The sequence below is a fragment of the Branchiostoma lanceolatum genome, chromosome 1 (assembly GCF_035083965.1).
Source record: "Branchiostoma lanceolatum isolate klBraLanc5 chromosome 1, klBraLanc5.hap2, whole genome shotgun sequence".
In the NCBI taxonomy this organism is placed as follows: Eukaryota; Metazoa; Chordata; class Leptocardii; order Amphioxiformes; family Branchiostomatidae; genus Branchiostoma; species Branchiostoma lanceolatum.
Genome location: NC_089722.1, coordinates 17,929,671 through 17,957,230, shown reverse-complemented (window position 1 = coordinate 17,957,230; position 27,560 = coordinate 17,929,671). Strand labels below are relative to the sequence as shown.

The 27,560-nt window shown below is 41.3% G+C and overlaps 5 protein-coding genes across 7 annotated transcripts; 2 read left to right on the top strand and 3 right to left on the bottom strand.

Annotated features, from left to right (window-relative positions):
* Positions 1-98: 98 nt before the first annotated feature.
* On the bottom strand, positions 99-8,732 carry LOC136438997 (elongation factor Tu, mitochondrial-like). Its single transcript, XM_066434094.1, has 11 exons — positions 8,618-8,732; positions 8,058-8,101; positions 7,264-7,417; positions 6,822-6,988; positions 6,067-6,171; positions 5,392-5,553; positions 4,828-4,960; positions 2,156-2,260; positions 1,681-1,832; positions 1,114-1,233; positions 99-411 (listed from the first exon to the last, which is right to left on the bottom strand). The coding sequence occupies exons 1-11, from the start codon at positions 8,661-8,663 to the stop codon at positions 238-240; spliced, it is 1,362 nt and encodes a 453-aa protein (XP_066290191.1). The 5' UTR covers positions 8,664-8,732; the 3' UTR covers positions 99-237.
* Positions 8,733-8,939: 207 nt separating this feature from the next.
* LOC136438932 (5-demethoxyubiquinone hydroxylase, mitochondrial-like) lies at positions 8,940-12,020 on the top strand. 2 transcript variants are annotated; one of them, XM_066433977.1, is made up of 4 exons: positions 8,940-9,036; positions 9,564-9,778; positions 10,325-10,457; positions 11,407-12,020. In XM_066433977.1, exons 2-4 carry the CDS (start codon positions 9,629-9,631, stop codon positions 11,691-11,693), a joined length of 570 nt encoding a protein of 189 aa, XP_066290074.1. In that variant the 5' UTR covers positions 8,940-9,036; positions 9,564-9,628; the 3' UTR covers positions 11,694-12,020. The 2 variants fall into 2 exon arrangements, with proteins under 2 accessions (XP_066290074.1, XP_066290067.1); XM_066433970.1 differs by having other exon boundaries at positions 9,536-9,778.
* A 1,493-nt stretch (positions 12,021-13,513) lies between these two features.
* On the bottom strand, positions 13,514-18,371 carry LOC136438864 (differentially expressed in FDCP 8 homolog B-like). 2 transcript variants are annotated; one of them, XM_066433881.1, is made up of 4 exons: positions 18,061-18,371; positions 15,742-16,850; positions 15,170-15,320; positions 13,514-14,853 (listed from the first exon to the last, which is right to left on the bottom strand). In XM_066433881.1, exons 1-4 carry the CDS (start codon positions 18,202-18,204, stop codon positions 14,341-14,343), a joined length of 1,917 nt encoding a protein of 638 aa, XP_066289978.1. In that variant the 5' UTR covers positions 18,205-18,371; the 3' UTR covers positions 13,514-14,340. The 2 variants fall into 2 exon arrangements, with proteins under 2 accessions (XP_066289978.1, XP_066289985.1); XM_066433888.1 differs by lacking the exon at positions 18,061-18,371 and adding an exon at positions 17,027-17,146.
* Positions 18,372-18,556: 185 nt separating this feature from the next.
* Positions 18,557-25,349, top strand: LOC136438877 (ubiquinone/menaquinone biosynthesis C-methyltransferase UbiE-like). Its single transcript, XM_066433900.1, has 7 exons — positions 18,557-18,776; positions 19,655-19,804; positions 21,855-22,133; positions 22,514-22,620; positions 22,856-22,944; positions 23,903-24,014; positions 24,873-25,349. The coding sequence occupies exons 1-7, from the start codon at positions 18,590-18,592 to the stop codon at positions 24,972-24,974; spliced, it is 1,026 nt and encodes a 341-aa protein (XP_066289997.1). The 5' UTR covers positions 18,557-18,589; the 3' UTR covers positions 24,975-25,349.
* On the bottom strand, positions 25,192-27,551 carry LOC136438994 (dynein light chain 1, cytoplasmic). Its single transcript, XM_066434080.1, has 2 exons — positions 27,437-27,551; positions 25,192-25,892 (listed from the first exon to the last, which is right to left on the bottom strand). Exon 2 carries the CDS (start codon positions 25,882-25,884, stop codon positions 25,615-25,617), a length of 270 nt encoding a protein of 89 aa, XP_066290177.1. The 5' UTR covers positions 25,885-25,892; positions 27,437-27,551; the 3' UTR covers positions 25,192-25,614.
* Positions 27,552-27,560: the final 9 nt, after the last annotated feature.

Genomic DNA, 27,560 nt, shown 5'->3' with positions numbered 1-27,560 from the left:
GTACTTACTTTTACTACATATCGACATTATTTTGCATCATTTTCGTTGTAATACAATAACTGGACAAAATAATGATTTTTGCCTGAACCATTTTCTTTGCAATGTCTTTTATGTTGAACGCAATATTTGTTTATGCATGTGATTTGTAAGAACTGGAAAAAAAACCTGACATACTTCATATGTACACTGCTTGGCTACAGGAATTATCTGATCACAACTACTGAAACTTTAATCGCATTAGTTTCCGGTGAATTTCTCTTCTGGTGTTGGAGGCGGCAGGATCTTAGTGACGACGCCGGTGCCGATGGTGTGGTTCCCGTCGCGTAACGTGAATCTCTGTCCCGGTTCCATCACCATCGGAGTTCTCAGCACCAAGGACAGCGACGTGTCCTCACCAGGCATCACCAGTTCCTAGGGGATAAACAACATGGAATGGATTTCCACCTAGGGCACTTTGCACCTGGCCTATAAAAGCTCATTCGAGCCCTACTATTGAAGAAGCCAGGCCACAGCGAAACATGTCTGATTGTAGGCTTGACTAAAGCTTCTAAACAGAAACTATGTGGCTACAGCATCTTTTCTGAACATGTGGCATAAGTGTGTATGGCTGACTTGAGGCTGTCCACAACAATTATCAACATGGAATTGATTTCCCTTTGACTAAAGAGGGTATCTAACTGGACAGCACCAAATTGCAAAAAATTGCAAAAGGCATTCGCAAAGTGGCACCAATTTGTAGACTGAAGTTTCAAATTCTTTTAAATTTTCAAAAATTTGCAATTTCAGGCTTCAAATTACTGTCAGGTCACAGTTGAAGACTGTGGTCACATGTGACGAAGTAGCGTCCCAGGTCAATCAGAATTATGTGCTCCCTGGGTAAGGTGTCGCATACAGGTAGTAAGACAATGGGGGCACAGAACCCCTTCTTTGAAATAGGTTATTGGCTTTCTAACTCTGTTACTGGCTATTTCTATTTGTAATTCTGGTTATTGGCTTTCTAATTCTGCAGAGTCAACTTCCTGTAAAAAAGGTGATCTAATGTCATTCATCTTTTGGGTGCCAGAAAACATGCTACAACTATAAGATAAAGTACACATAACAATCCTCCCTTACCTTTCCCTCAGGCAGTGAGACTCGACATGCCATGTTCCACGTGTGGGAGAACATGACGGGGGTGTAGGTGTTGGTGAACGGTGTGCGACGGCCGCCCTCCTCCTTAGTCAGGATGTAAACCTGCAAAGGAAAGAATCACAAGATATCAACAATGTTGTATGTAAGGCAGGGCTGTTCAAGGCCTTGTTCCTGTCCCACGACAGTCCCTCTGTCTCCGACGACAGTCCCTCTGTCCCACGACAGTCCCTCTGCCCCATGACAGTCCCTCTGTCCCACGACAGTCCTTCTGTCCCACAACAGTCCCTCTGCCCCATGACAGTCCCTCTGTCCCACGACAGTCCCTCTGTTTCCCACAAGTCCCTCTGCCCCATGACAGTCCCTCTGTCCCACTAGTCCCTCTGTCCCACGACAGTCCCTCTCTCCCAGGACAGTCCCATGGACCTTCTCCTGTGGTGCGACTGAGCCAGGTTTACACAGCATGGTTCCCCTGCGGACATCCCCCTTCTTCACCCCCCTCACCAGTGCACCCAGACTGTAACACTAACAGTACAGATAACAGGTTCCTACCTGAGCCTGGACCTTCTCCTGTGGTGCGACTGAGCCAGGTTTACACAGCATGGTTCCCCTGCGCACATCCCCCTTCTTCACCCCCCTCACCAGGGCACCCAGACTGTCCCCTGCCTCAGATCTGTCCAACTGCTGGTGGAACATCTCAATACCTACAGGAGAGGAGGGTGTACAAATCTCAATAAATATGGGTTCAAGGATCCTTAGAAATTTGAAGAGTTTATGATTTAAAATTCATTAGCCCCTAATGCCCGTCACCCACACTCGATTATCGCACTATTTTTGAGGTAATTTTTTGAGATCACTTTCCATTAAGCCCAATGTGATCGAGTTAAAATCGAGTGACCCACTCGCGATCAATAAGATCAAAGCTTGTTGACTGTGTGACCAGGGTATAACGGACAGATAGATAAAATTTTTAACTCTAAAGACTATCTTCCCACTACAGTGCAAGTGTATAAGTGTAAGACCTTACCTGTGATGACAGTCTTTACGTTGACGCCGTATCCAATGATGAGGGCGGGGTCTCCCTTGTGGATGGTCCCACGGATCAAGGTACCGGTCACCACTGTGCCACGACCTGGGGTGAAGAACAATTAACTTCATCAAATCAACATAAAACTATGAAATGAAGTAAATGCAGCCTTCTATGATTTGTAGGTAGGCAATATAATTGTGAGGTACTCAGGTACATGTTCTTCATTTATATATTTTGAAATAATTTTTCAATTCTTTTGTTTCACAAAGGAAATGTTTTAGAAAACATTGGAAGAGAAAAATCCTTAGTTCTATATAAAACATTCTCCTCAAATTGAAAGAAATTCCTTGTCTGATCACAGAATGCAATGTATCCTTTTCCTTATGATTCCATGGGATGAACAGTCATGTATTTGTGTACATGTATGGAGTTAAAGAACATCCACAATGATCTTTTAAGGCCACACCAATTTCATTTCTTGGTTAATCTTTTTTTTTTCATTCTAGCATGAGGACATCATTAAGGTTTGCAGGGCGGCTAATCCAGTGAAATTGACTTTGTACTATTTTACCAGTAAAGAAGTGAGAGAAAAATTATTTTGTACTGAGTATTGGTAGCAAAGAACATAAGGATTCCAAATATAGTTTTTGGAACCATATGGATGACGTCATCATGTTTTATTGCCCTTGTCATAAATATTTTCGAAGAAAAAATACAGAACTTTGGAAATTCCCAACAACACAAAACTTCATTTTTTTGACGGATAATGATAAAAGCTACAAACTGGCGCTGGCGCCAACGAAAATATTGTAATAAACTATATTCATAGTGAAATTATTGATTTTTAATTAGGTTTAAATTAAGTCTCGGTATCCGCCGAACCGCACATATCACCCAAACAGCCAAAACAGAACAAATTTAGCTAATTGACGTTGCTCTCTAGATAGGTGTAGATTATACCTAGAAACACTGAAACTGAGTCTTCAGACAGCAAGGCGAGTGTGGTATTAAAGTGTCAACTATGGCTGAACCTAAAATTATATCCTTCATGTGATCTGACACACACACACACACACACTTGAAGCATTCATGTAAATTTACACTTGAAACCAAAAATGATATCCAAACTGCAAATCAGGTTACCCCTAGAGTGTGAACATAGTCAGCTTGTTTTCATGTTGGAACAAAAAAATCCCCATCACTTGTGTCTCGCCCTCAAAATATGATATAGTACCCTATTCTGCACGATAAAACCCAAAAAAAGCTGGACTTGAATTTTTTTCACCGGTACTTACCCCTACAATATATGCATCGTGGTACAAATGACTGCAATACAGCACAACATAGCATAGCATATAAAGATAAGTTCCTTTATTTTTATATTACTGTTTCAGTGTTTGGAAAGTGATGCCATGGGGGGGGGGAATAATTGCTGGCTGGCCAGGCCATGCCAATATGTACAATAAAGGTTATTATTATCATTACTAATCATCACAACTGTCAAACTTCCATGGTTGCATAGTCTAAAACAGCATAATTTTTTTATTTCTACTGTCTTTACTCTAGATCTAGTCCCAGTCTCGTCAGTGTTCTCTTTGCAAGGTTGGCCAGCGTCTTACTTCGACTCCATGGCCAGGTTGACTGCTTTGACTCCGTATACCTTTACAATAAAAATAAAAAAAACAGATTTTTTAGGACATACTCGTAGTAGAGAACACACAAGTTCCAGTTTGCACTGTAGTACGTAAAGAAGTTGACCTATCTTAGCGGCCCTACCAGCGGAATTTCAGTCGGGAGAATCAAGCTTTCATGCCGCCCACCCAACGTGGCCCCTCCCTTAGAGGCCGATATGACAACACTGGCGGCACAGGTAAACGGCGTACCGGCTTTAGACTGCGGACTAGATCGGCTAGTGTCCCGCTGAGTTGTGGCAAGTAGGTACATTCTTGTAGAGAACACATTGCTTGTACGTTACCGAAGACTCTACTCTACTCAGTATACAGTAACCCCGTCCCCCGTCGCAAATCATAACAAAGAAGTGTACAGGCACGAGCCCGACGAAGGGTCAAATTGGCTGACTTTACGAGATACAAGACCAAAAATAATATTTCGATAGGGTAGTGTATCCTCTGAAGATGTTTATGCATACGTACCAACGCTATAAAATCAGTTTTTCCGGTCAAAATCGCGTCGAGTCGGGCCGTAACTTGTGTACAGCATGAGAAAACATGGCCGCCACGCTCTCTCTCTCTCTCCACGGCGCGAGTGCGCATGCGCATAACGCTTCCAGCAAAGCGGCTGCGCCCCTGTGGGAGCGCCTGGGACAAACATTTCCGCGTTTTTCTAGATAATTAATAGGAAGATTTATGGACCTTTAATGGTCAGAAATATATACTAGAAGAATAAGCGCCACGATATATATTACTTTTTTAGCGCTTAGAGAGAGAAAATCAGCCGCCTTGACAACCTTAAAACAGAAGGCTGGGGTGAAAACTTGCACCTGACCCTGTTCACTCCCTGAAACTGTGTGCACCAAAGTACAAACTTTCCTCTGCGATTCTATTTTCATGTTCATTTTCCAATCTAGCATTTTTTTTAAAATCCGTTAACCTAGAAATTAAATTGGTGTGGCCTTATGCTGAGTGTTTTTGAACTAGCTGAACATGTACCTGAGATAGAGTGGACCATCTCGACTGGCATCATGAAGGGTTTGTCCAGGTCACGTTGGGGGAGAGGCAGGTAGTTGTCCACTGCTTCCAACAGCTTATGGATGGATGCCTCTCCTAGCTCTGAGTCTTTACCCTGTACAAAAATAATAATGCATTATACTATACATGTAACATCAGGTGTCTTATGCATGCTTTAGAAAGGATATTGCATCAAAGATTTCAACGACCATACACTATTTTCATCTTTTTCCAGTGCTAAGTTTTCATTTTTGTGGTACAAATAACACATTTTAGTGACAAAATAAATTCAAAAAACATATATCTAGCTCCGGTACATATACATGGATGTATATTCCAGTATTTTGGACCTGTACCTAAATGATTTTTTGTGCTACTGTACCGCAACTGGGTACTGGCACACAGCACTACATCATAAATTGATCAAAATGGGTTGAAAATGAAACAATGAAACAAATCAAAGTTTAAGATTTCAAAATGTCAAAGTTTCTAAGAAAATTCCTATACATAACTTGAGAAACAGCTCAAGACAAGATGTTTTCTCACCTCAAGAGCGTACAGAGCAGACCCAACGATCAGTGGAACGTCATCACCGGGGTAACCAAACTCTGTCAGCAGTTCCCTCATCTCCATCTCCACAAGCTCCAGGGTGTCGCTGTCTACAACATCCGCCTTGTTCACGTACACAACGATGTGGGAGATACCAATCTGGGGAGGGGGAGGGACAGTTTTATTAGCAGGAAACCCCTCCTGCATTGGTAGTTACATGTAGCAGGGATTATGTTGCATTTTGCGCCATCAGGGATTGTGAAAATCTACTACAAAGACAAAATGGCTTCTCGCTGTCATTAAAATATTCGACTTTCGTGTCCAATGGCTGGTGAAGGATGCCCCAAAAATAGCAGTTTTTGATTTGAGTAAAAATTGATCTTAATGATGTTTTTTCATCAAAAATAACATGTCCACAGAAAATGTCATCTGAGTCTGTCGGTCTGTGGCAAGGCACTGCTTCCCAACGGGAACACTGAATTGTCCAGAAAATGATGTTTTCAGAAGAGCTTAACGTTTTTCTGATAAAGAGTCAGATCGGCAGCGAATGATAAAAAAAACTCTGAAGTGAGACCTTATGCAGTTTGACCTACTAATAAACAGAAATCAGGTGTCTAATGTCATGCAATGGTCTATGGGTTATGCACTACAATTATAGATATAGATATGTACCTGTTTGGCCAGCAGTAGATGCTCCCTGGTCTGAGGCATGCACCCGTCTGTTCCAGCCACCACCAGGATAGCCCCGTCCATCTGGGCTGTACCTGTGATCATGTTCTACAACAGAAATGTGCAAAGTTTGATTTTCTTTTATTAATATTGCGACAGTACAATACATGAGGGTCACAGGCAGCTATTGCTGGTGTCGTGACGCACACATAAAACATTATGGAAAAAGCTAAGACGATACAAAAACTGTCAATATTTTTCTTGAAGACAACAATGAAGAAACACATGTTTAAAAAAAAAAGAGTACACTGGAGTGCTGTTAAAAATCAAACTTTAGTTTAGAGGTCTCTTAATCTAATTTCCTATCACTATATGTCTATGTCAAATTGGATCCTCTATTTGACCATTTTAAATTTTTCTATAGTCAACAGTCTTCTTGATTTTCCTATTGTAGAATTGATTATAACAGCACAAACTGTAAATGATAAAAAAACTCATGCTTGGGACCTACACTGTGGAACTTAAGTTAAACAAACACTGTTGATCATGTTGTCTTTGCTGGCTAATCAAACAATGTTTCTGCACTTTCTCTTTGCATTTCACTTTAACTAAAGGAATACATACATTACAAACATTGCACGTTCTCAGTGGTATAGGTAGAGAATACTGGAAACAAAACTTTGCAGATGCTTCAACTCGTGAAAGAGAAAGATTATGTATGTATGTATGTATAGCATGGGTTAGATAAAAGTCCCTACCTTGATGTAATCAGCGTGCCCTGGACAGTCCACGTGTCCGTAGTGCCTGTTCTCCGTGGTGTACTCCACGTGGGTCTGGTTAATGGTGATGCCGCGTGCCTTCTCCTCCGGAGCACGGTCGATCTCATCGTACTTCCTGTACTCCGCTCCACCTTGGGCAGCCAGCACTGCAGGATACAAGGCAAAAATCATTGTTTGAAACTTTTAAGTGGACAATCTTTTTTTTTTGGTAACAAATTTCAACGAACCATTGTCACAATGTCAAATTGATTATTGAATATAAGGCCAAAATGATTGCTTTTGCATTCCTTCTTTTTCTTTTCTCCCTTTAATAACACATAATGCAAAAGTGATCTCAAACCCACTGCCCCTAGGGCCTCAAAAAGACTATCACTATGGTTATGTTAATTTTCCTACCACTGCTTAAATGTGTCCCCCATACCTTTGGTAATGGCAGCAGTCAGAGTGGTCTTGCCGTGATCTACGTGGCCGATGGTACCGATGTTAAGATGCGGCTTGTCTCGGACAAACTTCTTGGCCTCTGCTGCCATTGTTCTGGCCGAGAGCTGGGACAGTCTGGTCGGAAGCAGCCATGCCTGCAAATGATAGCCAACAAGCCATTTATTCCTGCATTCATCTATTTCAAGACAAGCAGAACTAGTGTGGTATCATGACAACTACACTCAAGGCGACCTGCTTAGTGTCACAGCATTTTGGACGTTTTGCCATAAAACAGAATTTTATGACTTATTTCTTTCTCATTTTTTGTATCATCTTCCAATGTTGGCATTACCGGAGGGGAACAGAGTTGTTTTTTATTTCTTGAAATCAGACGAAAATCAATGCATGTGCAGCCATGAGATGTACTTGCTGTGGCCACTCCTTCCTACAGTATATTTACAGCATTAGCTAGAGATATCGGATATCAAAGGATATCATAAATATGTACATCCAGCCTAGGCGTTCAGGTGTGAGAAGTCGGAGAATATGCACAGACAACTGCACTTGATGATTTCTCGCAAACAACTGCTTTATTCAAATGAGAGAACGGGATCGGCCATTCTATGTTCGAACGGCCGGTCCCGTTCGATATAACGACTTTGCTCGTTACACAGGCAACACAAACTGACGATTATCTCCTAAATGAAATACAACACACTGTGAAACAGTTGGTGATCAATAAAACAATAGTTGCAGAATTTATTAATAAGCTATATATTAAAGTCAGTGACTTACTGTTGCACGCTCTGTACAAAGTCTTGATATGGAACTTTTCAGAGCTGAAAAAATGTTTTAAAAAACATATCAATACAGGAAGTAGTGTAAGCAACAATTTATATCAGGATTGTAAGTAAGTATGCAATTCTAGTATCGATATTAGGTTATCAATTACACTTTTATCATGATGACAATTTTCATTTGGTTTGCAAAGGTCATGTTGCTATGGCTAGACGTTGGCCTGACACATACAAAAAAAAAACATACTGGTGTGCCTCAAACTTCTCAACCATATTTTCTTTTCTTCATTTTAATTTCAAATGATCAATAACCGGCTAACAACTTATACAATCAAGGACATTATACAAAAATCAATGACAGTGTCACACAAAATTATGCCGTGTACTGCGAGCATGGCCTTGCAAAATTTAGGCCACGTGAGGTTGAAAACAGCGGGCTTATTTTGAAAACAAAAAATTCAGCTGGTCTGACACTTACACTTCTTGATCGTCTAAAGCTTCTACATCATTCGCGAATAGTGTGGATTAAAATATTGCATGAAATATTGAGAAAATCACCTGAATTTCCGCAAAGTACCTTCCCAAACGTGACCAAACCCGCCATCTTTTCCCGATTTTTCCCTAGACCGCATGCGCAGTAGGCTTCCCGGAAGTGTAGATTGGGTCACTAGAGGTGACCGGAAATCATAATGGAAAGGTACAAATGTTTACATAGGGAAGGACATGAATCTATAGTATATGAAAAGAAACAATGAGAATTATCATACTATATGTTTAATTGATCATTTAATAAAATAAAGTAGATATGCTACCTATGGTTACATTTTGGTCACAACATTGTTAAAAAGAATCACAAAGACGTAATTTTTCCAGGTATTTCACCCCATAAACGAGTGTATTCTCCCAACCCAAATATCGTCCTTCAATCCAAAGTTGGTCACAATAAAACAGCTGAATTTCGAGCTTTTATTCCATTGGTGAGTTAATTTTTTGTTCCATGTCATTCATGAAGAAAGAATAGGCTATTTGACTGAATAAGCCAGTAGTCAAAATCCTTTTAAATGCTGACTGACGTTGATATTTGTTATGAAAATGTTGTGTAACACTAGTTGGGGGAGGGGGGCATACTGATACTGATTTTTCATATTGGGGTCAACGTTTTGCTGGCGCCCCTAGCTCCCTGTATTTACATATTTCATAATGATATTCATAATCACAGATATGGATAACATTGGTCCATCATATTGGATGTGATCTACTTTAGTGTGAATTTACTAACGCCCTTTAAGTCTAAGTATATTGTACGGTTGATTTTAGCAGACGACGTTTTTCTTGCATAATATTTTGCTGTAAGGTTACATCACCGTTGGCTGGAAGTCAATATATTTTGGGCTGCAGTTTCATAACCTCTAGTTTTGTAATAGAAGCTACGTACACATACCACACAGCTCAAAAACATCCAAAATCTCATTGCAGATACACTGTTGCTGCTATCTTGCCTCAGAACATCCATGCACTAGTCCTACAACTACCACTGAGTACCAGGCACACAGGCAAACCCGGGACGTAATGGCGGGACTTGGGAGAGTGGTTCTGCGACGAGCCATGAGCACAGAGTCGAAGCAGATGGTGGACAGGTTCATCCGTGTGGACCACGCCGGAGAGGTGGGAGCGAACTACATCTACCGCGGGCAGATGGCAGTACTGGGCAACACAGAGGTGGGACGCTGATTTTTTGTGTGTGTTTGTATGTTTGTGTGTTGCTTGCATGTCCATAGTAATTTGAATACAGTACTAGTAGAGTGGCAGGAAGTGAAGTGAAAAATGGTGTAACCACAGACTGACAGGAACTGGGAGTCAGATATGAGGTCAAAATAGTTTGTTTCACATAACCAGTTAACTGCCTCCAGGCGTAACACACCAATTTTGTGTAAGGTTTGGTCCACTCATACTGGGACAGACCCTACTCCTTTCGATAAAGGTGTTGGGATTTTTAACATGCTTGAGGTATGGCTATCCTCAAACATGGGACCTCAAGCTTTACATCCCATCTGAGACGATGTCCCTAACCAAAGGTAGGTACTTATTTTCATTTGAGTAGAGTGAGGATATAGGTGTGAAGTGCTCAACATTGATGCCTGCTAAGAATTCAAACCCAGAACCTGTAGATTCTATGCCAACAACCCTATCCACATGACCTGCTTTCCACCACGAGGTTCATTGTACATTTTTCTTATCCATGTATCTCTTTCATGTTTGTCCCAGGTTGGGAGGGTGATCCAGCGTATGTGGGACCAGGAGAAGGAACACATGGCCAAGTTCGAGGAGCTGATACCCCAGCACCGAGTCAGGCCAACTGTGCTGTTACCCATATGGAATGTAGCAGGGTTTGTACTTGGTACGACACCTATTGTTGCTGTTGGTACCTATGTAAAAACAGAGGTATTAGAGTCAATTCCACATTACCGAGAGGGTGTTTGTTGCCTTTTGTTCTAACATTTACAAAAACTTTGTAACAATCTATGTGAGATAAGTAACTGTTAAGAACAATTTCCAACATTTATTTGATGTTCTAAATATTTTCTGCTGTGTTCCAACAGGTTAAACAAATTTCCAACATTGAACACATTATTTGTATTAGTTTCTAAACTGTTGCAACATAGATTGATCATTTGTTTGAACATGTTCCAACATTCTACAAATATGATATAACTGGGTCAGTGGGCTGGGAACAGGCCAATTCACACATCCCTTCAAAGTATAGGGGATTAAGCCTAGGTGCCCTGCATAGACACCTCAAGACAAAAGAGTTGCCAGTGTCCAGACGTGAAATCTAAAAATATACAGAGGCAGACAATAGAGCGTGATTAGCACCTACTTTTATGGGGGCAATAACCCAAATCTACCATTTTGAGAATGATGCAAAATGTTGGAACATGTTCCAACAGTGAAACAATCACACAGATGTTTAAAAATTGTTCTAAATAAAGAGATATTTATGCAAATACTTTCAAAATATTTCCAAAACATAAAGATGAGTTCAAACATGTTCAAACCTTCATTTCTAATTGTTTGAACAGTCTGGAATTATTTTGACTGAAATAGTCTTTGCTCTAAAATTGTTCCAACTTATTAGCAATATCATCTGAAAACCCTCTCGGTGACATGGAATTGACTCTATTTTCTGTTTGTTTGTGTGTGTCTGTAATAATTTCTAGCCTATTATAGCTCCCAAGTCTCCTCTCCGCAAATAATTTGCGGAGAGGAGACTCGTGAGCTATGATATATTTGCGGAGACTCGTGAGCTATAAAACCTGCTCATTCAAAATGTTTTTGACCAATCACAGGTGCTGGCACTGCCATGTTGGGTAAGGAAGGAGCCATGGCGTGTACCGTAGCTGTGGAGGACAGCATAGTGGAACACTACAACAGCCAGATCAGGGCTCTAGTCGAGGATGACCCAGAGAAACACAAGGAACTCTTAGAAGTCATCAAGAAGTTTCGGGACGAGGAATTGGAACATCACGACATGGGGCTGGAACATGATGCAGAAGCTGCCCCTGCATATCAGACACTGACTAATGTGATCAAAGGAGGGTGTAAGGCTGCTATTTGGCTATCAGAGAGGATCTAGGGGGACAGTAGTTTGTACATTTAAAAGGAAGCAGCATTAGGCTTGTAGTTAGTGTATTATTCATATGTTTAAATTTAATGCAATTGCTCAAATAGACTTCTGTCAAAAAGAGACTTATCTTGGGTTGACCAGAAAGGATCAGGTGTTTTAGCCTGGGTGCCATCCTATGTCTACCGGGGCTCTTACACCAGCTACTCCAGCGAGTGTAGGGGCCCTGGTAGAAATAGGATGGCACCCAGGCTACAGGTGTTTAAGATAATTTATGATTTCAACAAGAATTTCATTTTGCCAAACATTACAAATAAATGTATCAAAACGGCTCATAAACATTTTCTGTCTTTATTTCTTCATTTATATTTTAAGCCTTCATCCAATCACAGGACAAATATCTGACAGTGAGGATTTACCCTCTGGGTTACAAAATGCTGTAGATGTTCAGGAAAATCAGGAACACAATGTGTATAAATCGTATTTGCTAAATATATTCTATTCTTTCCTTCCCTAAAATGACTACCGGTACTCTAAAATATTGCATTAAAATTGCTTTCTTGGGGGAACAAAAAGAATCATTCATTGTATATCAAAATAAATATGGTAAAATAAATCATGGAAGTCAACATGTCCTTTCTTTCACAGAGAGGAAACAGATGGGTTACCAATACAAGAGAATGACCTTATTGAAAGGACAGCAGAAATCAATACAACAAACATAGGAAGACCGTTTCTTTCATTGCATCTTTTCATTATGGAAGTCCATTGATAAACTCAGCGTACATGTGGCAAGGCCATTTTTCATTACAAGTCAATAGCTACATTCATCTTTTACATAAGCTGTCACGAAAGAGTACCGTCAACCAAATATATGTTGCATCATATTAAGCCCAGGATAAAGTGTTTCCGGCCCACCTGACTGACCCTCGCAGAGACCTGCAAACCCTAGCCTTTTTTGGGTTGACCGCTGGCATGTGACATAAAGTTTCGATCTGACATCTGAGTTATAGAATTGCAAAAGGTCTTGCAAATAAATTTTCTTGCAGATTAAGGCAAAGGTTATTAAGGCTTTGAATAGTCGATTAAAGAATGTGGAGTTAACTTGGTATTTTTTTGTTCAGCTTGCCAATATACTTGTGGTTGTACAATGTATATCTTTATGATTACAATATGATGTTCAAAACACCAGTGTTCTGATGCATTCCACTTTTAAATTGTTAATCTGTATTCGTTGGATCACTTAGGCTGAATCCTACCTATCCACAATCTTTCAGGGCTGAAATTGTAAAAACACAACATTAATTTTCTGAGGCCTTACAGATCATGGTTTTTACAGCGTTTCAGCTCATCTGGAATCTGTATCAACAATATCAAAACAAAACGTACTGAAATTGCAGATTTGTACAAACAAAACACATTTCTACCAAGATTTCCCTGTGTAGTCACTTAGATAATAATGTATAAGGCAATTGCAATGGTAAGAATGGTTTTCCTCTTACAACATACTCATGAGGCACCGTAAAGGTATTCTCCAAGCAGAAATTTCGGTTGAGAGGGCTAGGAGTGGGCCATGATTTTAAACGTTTCTCCTTGAAGCGTTTAGTTCTGTCACAGAGGTGATGGGAGGGAAAAATGTTTAAAATCGCGGCCACTCCTTGTCCTCTTAACCAAAACCTCTGCTTGGATAATACAGTAAAGGTATACACTTCACAATAGCAATAGTGCAAGCTATTGATGTTTACGTTTTGCTTTTCTACAACAGTTTTTGTAGACCTAACGATCAAATTGTTATCACCTCTGACCAGTTTTAGGTACTAGGCAAACATTCATTCTTGAGATCTCATAAAAATTTATTCAGAGTTGTACAATCATTTAACACAACAAAGGTTTTCTTCAGTCAGTCTTCCATACAATATATAAAGAATTCAATTTTTATTTCTGGCCTTCCTCTTGGCAAACATTGTGAGCACTTACTATAAAAATTCAACACACTGGGCCAGCATGTGCATTATATCTTTCACGATTATAAAATTTCTTCTCTAAAATCAAAGCAAATCAAAAGTAATGTAAGTTTCGTTCCACATTTTACATCAATAATTATTTCCATAGGTATATAAAACAAACTCCCGCTGTACTTAACTTCTTTTCCATGTAATAACACATGATAAACATGTTTATAGTGCAACAGGTCTGTCTCAGCGACACTTCTGGTATACAACCAGGATGGTAAGCTAGATTACACCATATGTGGTCATCTCCAAGCAAATCTCTTTGGGGGAAAAATTGGGGGCTAACTGGAGATTCTAGCTGGCTGATGCGATCTTGCCCCCATAAAGATCTACTTGGAGATTACATATCTGGTACCAAGTCCTCAATTCTTAATGTGCAACATGTTCCTCATTTCCACTGAGGGGTTTGCATTTCATTCAGCATTTGTTTATTTGCTTGTTTGTTTCTTAAATGCAGAGGTATTTGCATGGAAATGAAAGGCTGAAATGGGACAACATTGAAATTAAACATTGAAATTAAAAGAAAAAGAAGATGGCAAAATATCTAAAAAACTGGCATAGTGGCATTGATAAGCCAATTCCATTTTCCTCATGAATTTACATATTACACAGGTCATCACATAATTGCATGCTATCAGTAAAAATTTTCAAACAGTTCTTTGTGAAATCCGTCGACACTTTGGACACGAGTCCTTCTCCGCAGGGAAGCAGTCCCTGTGGTACACCGTAGAACACTTCTCGCACATGTGCACGCTGACATCGAACGGGAACAGCACATCCGAGTCCTCGCACAGCTCGCAAATGAACCCCTTGCCCTGACAGGTCGCGCAGTCAAACTTGATGTGATGTGCATAGCCCACGTGGATGTCCGTCAATTCATCCAGAAGATTCCCGCTCTCGGTCTCACACAAGTCATGCAAAGAGTACATGTCGGAGGACTCCACAAAGTGCTGCCTGGTCTTGAGCTTGAGGAGGAGTTTGGCCTCGAGCGCGACCCGACAGGAGACGAAGTAGTTCTTCATGATGAGGACCTCCCTGCGCAGCTTCCTGACGTGGTCCAGCTCCTCCACACGGCTGAACAGCTGGGGGTTGGACTCCTGCGGGTTCAGCAGCGGCTTGTAGTACACCAGCTGGAGGTACTGCTTTGACTGACGCGCAACCTGGCGTAATGCATAAAATGAGAAACAAGCTTGAAGACGAACAAAAAAAGTACGTATCTAACCTTAGCATAGAGAAACAAGAAACCAACATTTTCGATTGATCAACCTGACTTTTTTTCATGAGGAATAAAAGAAGCCATCTACATCAGGGCCTTACAACCTTTCCAATCTTTAGTGTTGGAAATCAGTTCAACTTTTATTCAGAGCACTTTTACCATACTTTAAGACTAATACTAGTCCAAGTGTCCCTGACATACAAAATGTATATACAGATGGACCCATCACATTTATGTTGATTCTCGGATGGTTCTCCCACCTTGCAAGGCTGGAAGTCCCAGTTGTGCAGGACGCGGGCGGGGATGACGGCCGTGTCATTCCAGTGACAGGACGTGCAGTAGTACTGGCCCGTGTAGTCGCACTGTCGCATCTCGCTGTCAGGGAACAACTGGGCTCTGCAGTCGCCACATCTGGAAGAGAAGCAATGAAGTTGTTTAGCTATTGTATTACAATTCTTTGAATGAATCTGTGCGCCACTAGCTACTGGCACTAGACTATAACGTTTTACTCTATTTATGCAGCAAAGCCATTGTACAATGCTCAGTGGTTTGAAGTTCAGAATCTGTACTTACTTCAGTTTGCACTGATCGATATATCAATTTGTCAGACTTTGTTATTGGACTTGTCTATTGCTCAGATTTAATTACATTAATATCTATTTCCATTAGGAAATTGAATGCCAGGTCCACAGCATAAGAGACCAGGCTATTGGAAAGTTAGTTTCAAATTTAGATAGTTAACAATGATAATCGGATACCTGAAATGTTGCATGTACCAACAGCAACAGCAATAACTCAGCTACAACAGCAATAAATAACGAAGCTAACCCACCTGTACTTCTGCCTGGAGATGCCGACCTCAGGACAGATCTGCAGGATGAGCTGTGATGTACCCAGCTTGGTGCCTGCACACACCCTGGTCAGCTGGTTCATACACTTGCCGTGGCAGTGGCACCCGCACCCCTTACACCCGTACCACGACTGCAGCATGCCCCAGATCAGGTTATTGCACTGTTCACAGCTGTACTTCACACTCTTCCCCTGCCTCTTCTTAAACTTGTGTCCCAGGATGACCTTTATGTTGGGCTCCTCATCGATTTTGCTGTCTTCGATTTCTACCAGATTCAGCCGCAGCTGTGTGATCTTCCTGATGAGACTTCGTCGCCTGTCACTGTGCGGAGGCTCTTCTAAGATCAGATCCTTGCAGTTCTCGATGGCTTGTTCCAGTTCTTCCACCCTGGACATACCAAAGTAGCCGTCGGGTCGGGAGAAGTGATCCTCGGTCAGACCCAATGCGGCGTTCGCCAACTCTTCGTCAATGTCGGTGTCGTGTGTGGTGCACGATTCCGGCCAGGACTCGCTGTCATCGCTCGACTTGGATGACGTTCTGTCGGATTTCGACGTGAGGCCGTGAGACCCTGAACTGCCGCTGTTGGCTCGGAATTCTTTCGCGACAGGAGAGTTTTCCGGAGGGGTGTTGGCGAACCTGTCTTCGTCAATGACAATGTCGCGGTCGAACGGGTTGAACCTCCCAGAACCCTCTACCTGCGCCGCGTCCATTGACAACACCCCATCTGAGATCCCGCTGTCCACGGGACTGCCCGCAACGACCCTCCTCTCCTTTGGACGGACGACAAGCATGTCGCTGTGTCTTGCAGGTTTTTGCTGTTCTGAAACCTCTGACATAAAAGGGTTTGGAGAAGATTCATGTGTCACACTGTCAGGGTCTTCTTCTCTTCTATCCGCACCATTTTCTATAGTCCCAGACATCTCCTGACTACTGGATATCCCATTCTCTTCACAGATGTCCCCGAGAGCCTTGCTGGATGGAGAAATACTCTGCAACACGGGTGATGAAGCAAATGTTGGGTTCTCTTCATCAGATGATTCTCCGTCCTGCTGGCCCATAGAGAAAGTGATGACGGCTGCCTCTGTCTCTATCTGTAAAAATATTAACCCACAGAAATATAGATGATGAAAATGTACACCTGTGGTGTTTTTGTGCACCCTTTTAGGAATCAGGAAGAAATATTAGCTAAATGTACAATAAAAAAAGAGGACCAAACAGACGAAGAAAACTAGAGGCAAGTCATAAAGTTTAAAAGATGAGATCTTACAGCAAGATCAATTTTCAACATCAAAATGTATGATGAATGACGTTGGCCTGTTGTTGCACCTCTCTGCTAGAGTTCTACTAGTAAGTGCCTTTCTAAATTGGCAAATACAACTTATATATTTGTCCTAAAGACAAACAATATCACATCAGGTCAATCTAAAAGATCAACAAAACATGCCAAAGAAATACATGAGCAAATTGGTTAAGGATTTATCCTTACAGGGGTAAATAGAATTCATGAGATTATCACCTAGTAGGTGTGAAAAATGGGCTTTTAAACTGATCAATCTAGCCATAATTGATTTAAATCAATGAGGATCTTATCCCATATACAAATGTTATTATTCAACCACTCAATACTTGAATAACAAATGAACAACGTAAACAGCATGCTGAGTATCCATGATTAGATTACATATAGGGAAAATAATTAACTATTTTCCTATGTTTGAAATGCAACCATTTTGCATAACACTATTTGTCGGAAAACAGGTCGTTAAATTCATTGTCCTACAACAGAGAAGGTCATGATACTTTGAACTGTGGTGAGAATGGAACAATGAATAATTTATCACGAGTTCCCAGACAGTGAATTCGTATGTATCTATGGTTGGATTGTTGACACCTATTCGGGAACTACAAACAAACCAATGACAAATAATAGGCATGATTTGTTCCCCACCCAACGACTGACACGCCCCAACTGTGACATAACAATCAAATAAAATAATACATTCTATCAAGGAAGCGAGTTCTAAAAAGAATCCTACTTGATTCAATCAAAACTGATCTCAACTTGAAGATCTTTGCTCGATCATGAAACGAATTTTTCGGAAAACTCTAACAGTGCCACGGACTACGCTTTAAAACCAACTGGGTCAAAAATGATTGCGCAAGACAACAACAAATACAAACAACAGCTGATCGGACATTGTTGTTGAAACTATAACTTTAAAGTTTAATAGGGAGATTTTTTCTCATCCATAACGAAATAGAGATAATGTGGTGTTTTAAAGAGATGACAAAGGTAGTTACCTGTTTGATCGGCGAGCCGGTTTCTCTCCGTAACTTTGACGTGATGTCGTCCTCACCATCGGCGGTCATGAGTTCAGACGACAGGACCATCTTCGCGCGCCGCGTTCGCGACGATCTGAGCTTCGCGGGAGAATCGGAAGACATTTTAGAGATCCACGATTCCCGTAACACCTTTCACATGTCGTTGTTTAGGGTTTTATGGGGAAGGAAATGGTTTAAAGTGAGCGAATCGTGTGGCATTTGTATGTGATGCGGCCTCTTCCGCCATTTTTGGCAGACGGTCACAAGGGTAGGGATAGTCCACTGGTAAATAGGGGTAACATTATGAAGTAAAAATTGATTTTCGAACACTAAATCCCTGTGCATTTATACATTAAAGATACTTGCAGATATTCAACATTATGAATAGTCCCTTTTATCAAAGTTTTATAGTCCATTATATATACGGTGAATGCTCATAGGATATTTTAATCCCTCTAAATATAAAATGAACTACTCTGTTGACCTTTTGACATATATAACCAGAAACATGGCCGCCTTACGGAGAGTTTCTGTCCATCTTGGTCGTGTTTGTCGATGTTCGAACAGAATTATCGTGTCTAGAAGAAATCTCAGTGAACAAACATCGTCAGATGAAAGCGATAAAAAAGAAAGCACCGAGAGATCAACTCATTTCGGCTTCGAATCCATTAATGAAAGTGAGAAAACAGGAAAAGGTTTGTCCTTCAATTGCGTTGATTTTTTTTAGAGCATACATGTGTTCTTGATTTTATTATGTAAGAATTATAATTAATGTGTTATTGATTAATTGATTGTAGCTAAGGATTTGCTGCTGCTGCTAGAACAAATTCATGCTTTGGTTAATATTATGTCTTCATAAATCAATGTCATGGGATTCTGTTGAATGGTGATGATGAAGAATACAGAAGATGTAGATGGTGATGATGATGAAGATGGTGATGAGTCAGAGGTAGATTGTGATGATGTAGATGGTGATGATGTAGATGGTGATGATGTTGGTAAGGATGATATTCATGAAGAGGATGTATAAGAGGATGCTGGTTGTTTTGAATTGTTCCACCTTCAATTTTCATATAAGTTATAACAATATTTTGGAAAGCTGCTTAGATCTATACAAAGAAAGATAGAGACAAAGTAACATTAGTAGTGAATGTTTGCAGCAGTTTTATCCTCTCGGTTTTCGCCATGAAGTAATAACACCGCAAATCTGTGTTTTGTATTGTAATTCTACTATACTCTCCAAACAGAGGAGTTGTTCTGGCTGGTTTTTGACGTGTTTTTAAGTGTTTTTGTCGGGCTTTCTACTTTGTCATATGTTTTTTTTTTTCTCTATAAACCATAGAGACAAAAAAACATGAAAAAGTAGAAAGCCCAACAAAAACGCCTAAAAGACGTCAAAAACCAGCCGGAACCACTCCTCTGCTTGGAGAGTAATTCTACTATACTACAGAATTGTTCAACCACAAACATCCGACACTACGAAACCCCCTTTTTCCCTCCTGCCACAAAAAAACAAACGCTGAAAAAGTACATGCATAGTCCAGTATAGGTATATATATTTTTGTGTTGGCAGTTCATGAGGTGTTTTCCAATGTGGCGTCCAAGTATGACGTGATGAACGATGCGATGAGCCTGGGTGTACATCGGCTGTGGAAGGACCGGTTCATGCAGGTGTTAGACCCACTACCCGGCACCAGGTTACTGGATGTGGCAGGGGGAACAGGTAGGATAATCTATCTATATATGTTTGGATTTAGCTTGTTGTTGTTCACCAGTAGTGCCTAGTGGCACATAGGGTAGCAAGTTTCCTTACTGTTTTAGTAACAGGCTTTATTTTTACAGGGAGGGGTTGCTAGCCCTTCCCCTTTAACGGTGCACGCACCAGTTCTTCCGCGACAGGGGTCCGCGGTAGTCCGTGACAAAAAAGGGACGAAAGGGTTTCGAGGGTCTGGGTTTGAGTTCACATTTTTCAAAATGTGCTTCGAACTGACATTAAATACTAATATAGCTGAAAAGCATATGAATTGGTGTGTTTTGGGTGGAAATTGCGTTTCGATCCGAGCCTTACTTCCGCATATCCATTCGCGTTGAAGGTAAACTGCCCCTTTGACCCAGATTGACCTTTGTTGCGTTCTTTTGGCCATGTTGCATTACCTCGCGTGTCGGGTTATTGTGAAAATCTCAGTGGTAGGATTTTCTTTATAATGGGCTTGATTATACAGTGAAATCCGCTTAACTGCACACCCCATTTGCCAGCGTATTTGGTGCAATTATCCGGCTGGTGCAATTATGCGAAATTGCCCCGCTGGACCGGTAGTGCACTGTATCAGACAGGAGCTGAATAGTTTATAAACCTCAATATGCATATGAACTTGTTAGTACGCATTTAGATGTTAGAAAGCTTTCGTTATACAGTTACAGTGCGGTAACACCGTCGATTCCACCTCTTGTTTGGGCCACGTTTATGTATTAAAAAAGTAAGTTTCAAATTCTCAGGAAAGACGTCTCAGGACACAGTGAGTGAAATCAGTGAGCGCCAGCAGCAGTATGTGAATATAGCGCTGCCGCGAACCTAAAACCGCCGACAACACCCCATGTCATCCTTAACGCGAAATCAAATCCCCGCGAACTTAAATACATTCACAGTAATAAGACAGTGTACAGGTAGAGACCAATCTTTATTGAGTACAGCATGCTGTCTGCCAAAACGCAATACCGCCTTTGGCAGGCGTGCGTCTCTTTATGCTGACGACACGCCCCGTGACCCGCCGAGAATCTCCCATACGATCGCTATCAACATGATTGTCAATGGAGACCACCTTCCTTTGTAAGTGAAAATAATTTTAGACATATTGGCGGTATTGTGCCTCTACATAGGCTCTTATCGGCTCATTTGTACCGCGTTTGCCGATTTTAGTGCACCTTTTCAGTTAACTTGTCGAGGATTTTTGAAACATTTTGGTGCAGTTATCCGGCATTGGTGACCATGCGCGGTGCAGATATGCGGAGTCACTAACAATGCAGTGAATGGGAACCGGTTTGGGATTTTGGGATTCGGTGCAGTTAAATGGAATGTGCGTTTATCCGAGGTGCAATTAAGTGGCTTCTACTGTACCTTGGAGTTTTCTCGTTCTGACACTAACAGTTATTTTCGTGTCAACAAATTTTGTGATGTGTTTAGTTCCACGGGAAAATGCCCAACTTTGCGCCTCATTTTTGACGGAAAAGTACTTTTTCCCTCTTATATTTACTAAAATTACAGAGGTTGAAGTTGTTTTGGCTCAGAAGTATTTGCTGGAAGAGACGGTCGCTAGACTTGAGGGTTTTCAAACTCGAATTGAGACCCAAATAAACTAGGGGGTGCCCCCTTAAGCTTAACATGCTTGAAGCAGTGCTCCTCAGACATGGGGCCCCCATTTTAGATCCCTTCCGAAAGACAGATGCAGCCCCAACCAAGATGTCCTGACCCATGACTTGAAGCAGGGTCTCCCAGTTAGCAACTGATTGGAACCATGGCCAGAAGCTCAACTGTGTGAGACTGCTACCAGTTGAGCTACAGGCTGGGGACATCTCTTGGATTTAGCTTACTACATGTAGTATACAAGAAAAGTTACTCAAGCAACTGGATGCTTTACAAACCTAATTATCCAGTTAACTTTTGCATTGTGTATCTTATTGCCTGAGACAAACAAAAAAGATTAACTTAGCTGATTGTCATTTCCAAACATCTACACTTTATACATGACATGGTATCATACTGTATTTGATTACAGGTGACATAGCTTTTAGATTTATCAACTGGGTAAAAGAGAAGGAACAGCAGCAGAGAAAGGCGACCCCAGGAGCAGAGTTCAGACTGAACCCGCTGGAAACAGATGAACCGGCGAGCACCCCGGAGTTTCCCTCCGCTGAGGACTATCTAAACACCGAGCAGCGAGCAGACACGTCAGACACAGATGAGAAAAAAGACTCAAAAGTGATTGTTTGTGACATAAACCAGTCCATGTTAGAAGTAGGGAAGGAAAGGGCCAAGAAGTTGGAATTAGAAGATGGTAAGACAATCTTACATGTACATGTGATTGTTACTTTACTGTATAATTCTCAAGACTTGAAAGTTGAAGAATTGATCTTCACTATTATGCTACCACATACACAATACAGTTGGGTCCATGACCAGAGGCAATCTCAGCTGGGAGAAAGTTAAGCTGATACATGTATTAGAGTGTACATTACTTTGGATACTTTGGATACTTTATGTCCTCCATTAGCTATCATACATGTAACATGCAAGTATCTTACTAGTTCAACATTGCAAATAAGGATTGCATAATTCTTATAATCCACATTGAAATTTCTTTGGAGTTTTAAGATCATGAGACATTAAGAGACATTGATTTGAATTCTCTTTGTGTTTGCATTTGGTCCTGTATAGATGTTGTATGGGTGACGGGTAATGCAGAGGAGCTGCCCTTCCCTGATAACTCTGTAGATGCCTACACCATCGCATTCGGCATCAGGAACGTTACACACATAGACAAGGTAAAGTCACATCATGTTATCCCTGAAAAAAAGTTTTACTTAGGATTGCCTTTCTATCAATTAACTTCACTTCTTTTTCTTGGGTTAGCAATGCTGTTTCCAATGTTCACATCTCCAGCAACAAGAGCTAGTAAATACAAGAGACACAGTGGATAAAAACCCACTGCCCCTACGACCTCAAAAAGGCTATGCAACTATACCTTCACCTTTTATCCTGCTCTGTTTCTGTCCCCAGGCATTATGTGAAGCCTACAGAGTGCTGACACCAGGAGGCAGGTTTCTGTGTCTGGAGTTCAGTCAGGTGTCCAACCCTCTCATCAGCAGGTCAGCAGTTACTACTTCTCACAGGGAGATTATATTTACATCGGGAGTTTCTCTAGAAAAATCTGCATTGGGGTGTGAAGGAGTTGAGTGACGAAACAGGGGGGCTGCATTTTTTCCCTTCCACGTTGTGGAGTTTCAGAGAATTTTAGGTTAAAATAGGGAATTCTAAGGCCTATATGATTATAGGGACCGTGTAGTCTGGAGGGAATTTTTTGCTTGTCAGAGAATCTGCTCCCCTGCTTAAGGGGACACATGGTTTAGAGCATGGGGACGCAGCACCCTTGTTCCCCTCTTTCTACAATGTACTTCACCCCCAAGAATGTGCAGTATTGTTGTTGGAGTGTCTAACTATGTTTTTGTCCCATATGTCAAGGAGGTGAGTCTGCCATCTCTGATAGCCCTGTTTCCTTTGTAGACAAAATAAAATATTATATTTAATCCTTTATTCTTTTACAATGTAGCCATAAGAGATACTATAATATAGAAGAAAGGGTCTTTCAAATGATATACAGTATCAATCTTTACGTACATCCAATGTCAAGTTGAAACATATTGCTTAAAAATTGTGTCCATGTCTAGCCTGTATGCCACCATTGTTAGCTTTTGTTAGCTACAGTAGCACTGTTGTCAGGCTAGTCCTTCACAATACACCAATCCGATCCTGACTGTCAATCACAATTAACAGCCCAACCAATGACAGCATGGCAATTAGTGGTTCAGCCAATGGGAGAGTGGCTTCATTTACATATTTAATTTTTCATCGCCATCCCTTGACAGACGTGGGTGGGACTTTGGGATCGGTCTATAGGAAAATGATTTCTTAATTAGAGGTGACTTGTCTTTTATGTTCTTTTATTTGTGGGTGTGGTGGTAGAAGTTAGAATATTGATCGCAGCGGTTATGTTCAAAAGAACACTTCCCTACCAGCCCTGACAGTTAATCAATGTTGTTCCCACAGCGTGTATGACCTCTACTCGTTCCAAGTGATCCCGGTCCTGGGAGAGTTGATAGCATCAGACTGGAAGTCCTATCAGTACCTGGTGGAGAGCATCAGGAAGTTTCCCAACCAGGTCAGACCAGCAGTGTTCTCAACTTTGCATAGACAGGGTGATTTAGGTAATCTCCAAGCAGATGTAGGGGGGAACTATGGTAATGAGTGCAAGGCTTCTGCAACTGCCAAAGCTTAGTCTTCAAGCAGATGTTGGGTGATTTAGGTAATCTCCAAGCAGATGTAGGGGGGAACTATGGTAATGAGTGCAAGGCTTCTGCAACTGCCAAAGCTTAATCTCCAAGCAGATTTTTGGTGGAAGGTTGTAATGATTTTTGACTGCTAGGCATTTTGTGTTTGCCAGAGTGTTGTCCAAGCAGATGTAAGGATCGGGTGCATTCTTAGTGTTTTAAGTCTGTGTTTCATGAGTACTTAATGTTGAGAATGCCCCGATCCTCATATCTGCTTGAAGATGAATTCACCTCAGATAGTCAGCCTCCCTTGCAAACTTTCTAGGTGCAGTCGGCATTTTCTTTTTCACTGTTTTTAAATTGCTTGCGTGTTCGACATGGTCCAGGTTGTGTGTGGTTGCATTAGTGTACCGATTAAGTTTGGCCATGTACGATCACGCAGACAATCAGCCCAGAAAGCGATAGAAACCCACCCAGGAGTCTATCTGATATTGGGGTGGATGATGGACAAGCTCGGCGGTCAGAATATATAATGATCTTAAAGTACATCATCTGCTTTGACTTTGTTACAAAGTACACCCCTGACCACTACCCAGGGTATTTGATAAATGGCCCAAGCTTGGCAAATGGCCAACCTAGTTCTAAGAAATTGAAATATCATGTTCTGGCATGGGAATAATATTCTGACGTACACAATTAAAATGTCCCGCAAATAAAAGATTTATAGAAGGTGTGATTTTTTTTTTCAGGAGGAATTTGCGGAGATGATTCGAGAGGCAGGTTTTCGGATGGTGTCCTACGATAATTTGACTTCTGGAGTTGCTGCAATTCACAGTGGGTTCAAGATCTGAGTTGTCATCTACTGAAAGCTTTTCAATCAATGGCTAGTATCTCCTATTCATAAAGAGTTATTTATCACTTCAATTGGTTATTAAAACAGCTGTTACTTGATGTCTATGCAATGTGTTTGTATTATAAGTGTAGCGTACTGACTAGAACTTGATAGAGTGACAACTACATACATACAGCTGTACTGACTGAAACTAGAGTGACGACAACAGCAGAAGGTTTTCTTGATATACATATATTTTGTATTTTCAAGTTTACATAGTGACAAATCTAGCATCTTGTAACAATACATATAGCCAAGGAATATAACAAGAGTACTTAGTGGAAAATACAAGAATAAGAACAGAAAATAAATATATTTTGCTTCTTCTCCGCAAGATGTGATCCTTCTCTGCTATGATCCTGTCGAATGTGTGGCTGGAAAGATCTGGTAGTAGGTGATTTGTTCAAAGAAGGCTAATTATATTTGAGGATAGTCTGATTAGTAGTAAGTGGGCCTTCATGCAGAGTTCTGGCTACAGTATTGATTGATTGAAGCTAGTGCCAGCACAGCTGAACAGCCCACAGTTCTCATCTTGATTCTCCACGTGTCGAATGTACCATCACCCCTCACACCTCGCGGCGCCCTCAGCGACTAGCCCTCTATCCGGACTTGAAGAGCAGAACGGCCACCTGGCCTAGGTAGAAATAGATGAAGTGCTTGGTCTCGTGTGTGACGTAGCTGCCGAAGTTGCGGCCGACGATGCAGTGCCAGGTGGGGTTGTACTTCTTGTCGAACTCCTTCTTGATGTAGGCGGCGATGTCCTTCTCGATGTTGTACTTCTCCAGCGCCTGGGTGGCGCAGTCCACGGCGTCCTGCTGCATCTCCTCGGACATGTCCGCATTCTTGATCACGGCCTTCCTGTCAGACATGTTTGGTCCTGCAGAGAGTGAGCACAATGAAATGGAGGGTTATTGACCGACCTCGGCAACAGGATTTCTACAACTCTTGAGTTGAATCTTGAGTGGTTATGATGTAATACTTTCTAACAATGCAAATTAGTTGTTGAGTACCAGTAGTTTACATAAAACAAAACCATGATGATCCATCAACCCCTTCCTGAGTTATTCTCCTTCAAAGTTTTAAAACTGGAGCCCTGTTCCTACAACAACGGATTTCATTGGACCCCAGGATACAGTCAGGGATCAGCAAATGGACAGCCAGATGCATTCTGTTTGCCCTGATGTATGTTGTGTATTTTGTTCCCTCTTGAGATTGAAAAGTGCCATGTGGAACTAGATTTGATGACAAACAGCCTGCTGACTTCCAACTTAAACTAACGAAAAATGTCTTCAAAAAATATCTGAGAAATTTCCAAGGCCAGGGGAACGAACTTAGAGGATCTGAATTTGGATTTGTGAACTGATTAGTTTGGTACTTAAGAGTGATCAAACAAATGAGTGTTATCTTTTACCCAAAGCTAAAGAGGGTCAGAGAAAAAGCACCTGTTGTTTTAGACTGGCTCGTATTACTGTTGTACCCTGGCGTGGCACCTGTTATGGAGTCTGTCCATTAAAACTGAATGGGACAAGTGCCACACACTTCATCACTGGAAAGGCCAAATGTCCTGATGTACAGTACGTGTCAGCTGTGTAGTCATTTATTAGAATGTGACCCAAATTTGTAGGAGGAAAACTAGAAGCGCTGGGAAGAGACTTATGAGCATCCCCGGTATGTTAAACTGGTCGCCCCGGCCACGCCTCCAGGGGATTTAACGCATAGACTTCATCCACTGGTCTATGCCAAACATGTGACGCGATACGGTTTGCCCTTAGGCTGTCATGTACTGATCCAAAGTAATTATGAAACCCCTCTTTTTTTTCTGTTATGCTGTCCTTTTCAATTCTATTTCAAAATCTCACATAAAGAAAATTTTCTTGCGCTTATCAACAAAGTGCAAGCGGTTGCTATAGCAAACATCATCAAACAAATAAACTTAAGCACGCAGAGGTGAAAAAAGCATCTAAAGACATCTAAGACTTTTTGTAAGATGACAGTTAGTACTACAGTTTGAAAATGAGTATTTGCCAAGAGAAAACGTAATTTGGAGCTAATTTAGTCCGTTTGACTTTTAAACTCACCACGAATGAATTGAAATTTCTAACTCAAACGGCAAGTAGAGCATGACAACATAAAGCACCAACGCTCTCCGTAAAACTTCCCTGGGTTTAGTCAGCTTAAAACACGAAGTACGATTTTACGTTTTAAGGGCAGGCGAAAGGAAACACAGACATAATTTTTGGTATTTGGCAGGTGTACGTGACTTCTCTTTTGACTTTTCGAAATTCGAGAATAAAAGCCAACGCGACAAGTACCAGCTACCACAAGTCAACCATTCAAAATGACTTCAGACACATGTCAGAAATAGTCAGCGTGCATTTCAAAGCTGGCTAGCCCTAATTTTCCACAAGAGAGGAGACTTACCTTTTTTTTGCTATGGGTCTTGGAGAAGAAGAAAATTGTGAGCTGTCCCTGTGAGTGTCTTGTTGGGAGTGTCAACTGTTCCCTCGCAACAGACTGCTTAGTTTGCCGCCGTCTGGGGAACTCA

Coding starts and splice junctions, on each gene's coding strand:
- LOC136438932 (XM_066433977.1), top strand. CDS start 9,629: ATGGCGGGACTTGGGAGAGTGGTTCTGCGACGAGCCATGAGCACAGAG. Junction 9,779..10,324: donor CAGTACTGGGCAACACAGAG/GTGGGACGCTGA, acceptor TGTTTGTCCCAG/GTTGGGAGGGTGATCCAGCG. Junction 10,458..11,406: donor TGTAGCAGGGTTTGTACTTG/GTACGACACCTA, acceptor GACCAATCACAG/GTGCTGGCACTGCCATGTTG.
- LOC136438994 (XM_066434080.1), bottom strand. CDS start 25,884: ATGTCTGACAGGAAGGCCGTGATCAAGAATGCGGACATGTCCGAGGAG.
- LOC136438864 (XM_066433881.1), bottom strand. CDS start 18,204: ATGTCTTCCGATTCTCCCGCGAAGCTCAGATCGTCGCGAACGCGGCGC. Junction 15,321..15,741: donor ATCTCCAGGCAGAAGTACAG/GTGGGTTAGCTT, acceptor CTTCTCTTCCAG/ATGTGGCGACTGCAGAGCCC. Junction 14,854..15,169: donor GGGACTTCCAGCCTTGCAAG/GTGGGAGAACCA, acceptor GCATTACGCCAG/GTTGCGCGTCAGTCAAAGCA.
- LOC136438877 (XM_066433900.1), top strand. CDS start 18,590: ATGGCCGCCTTACGGAGAGTTTCTGTCCATCTTGGTCGTGTTTGTCGA. Junction 18,777..19,654: donor AAGTGAGAAAACAGGAAAAG/GTTTGTCCTTCA, acceptor TTGTGTTGGCAG/TTCATGAGGTGTTTTCCAAT. Junction 22,945..23,902: donor TCCAACCCTCTCATCAGCAG/GTCAGCAGTTAC, acceptor TTGTTCCCACAG/CGTGTATGACCTCTACTCGT.
- LOC136438997 (XM_066434094.1), bottom strand. CDS start 8,663: ATGGCGGGTTTGGTCACGTTTGGGAAGGTACTTTGCGGAAATTCAG. Junction 1,234..1,680: donor AGGAGAAGGTCCAGGCTCAG/GTAGGAACCTGT, acceptor TTTCCTTTGCAG/GTTTACATCCTGACTAAGGA. Junction 412..1,113: donor TCTCACTGCCTGAGGGAAAG/GTAAGGGAGGAT, acceptor TTTATCCCCTAG/GAACTGGTGATGCCTGGTGA.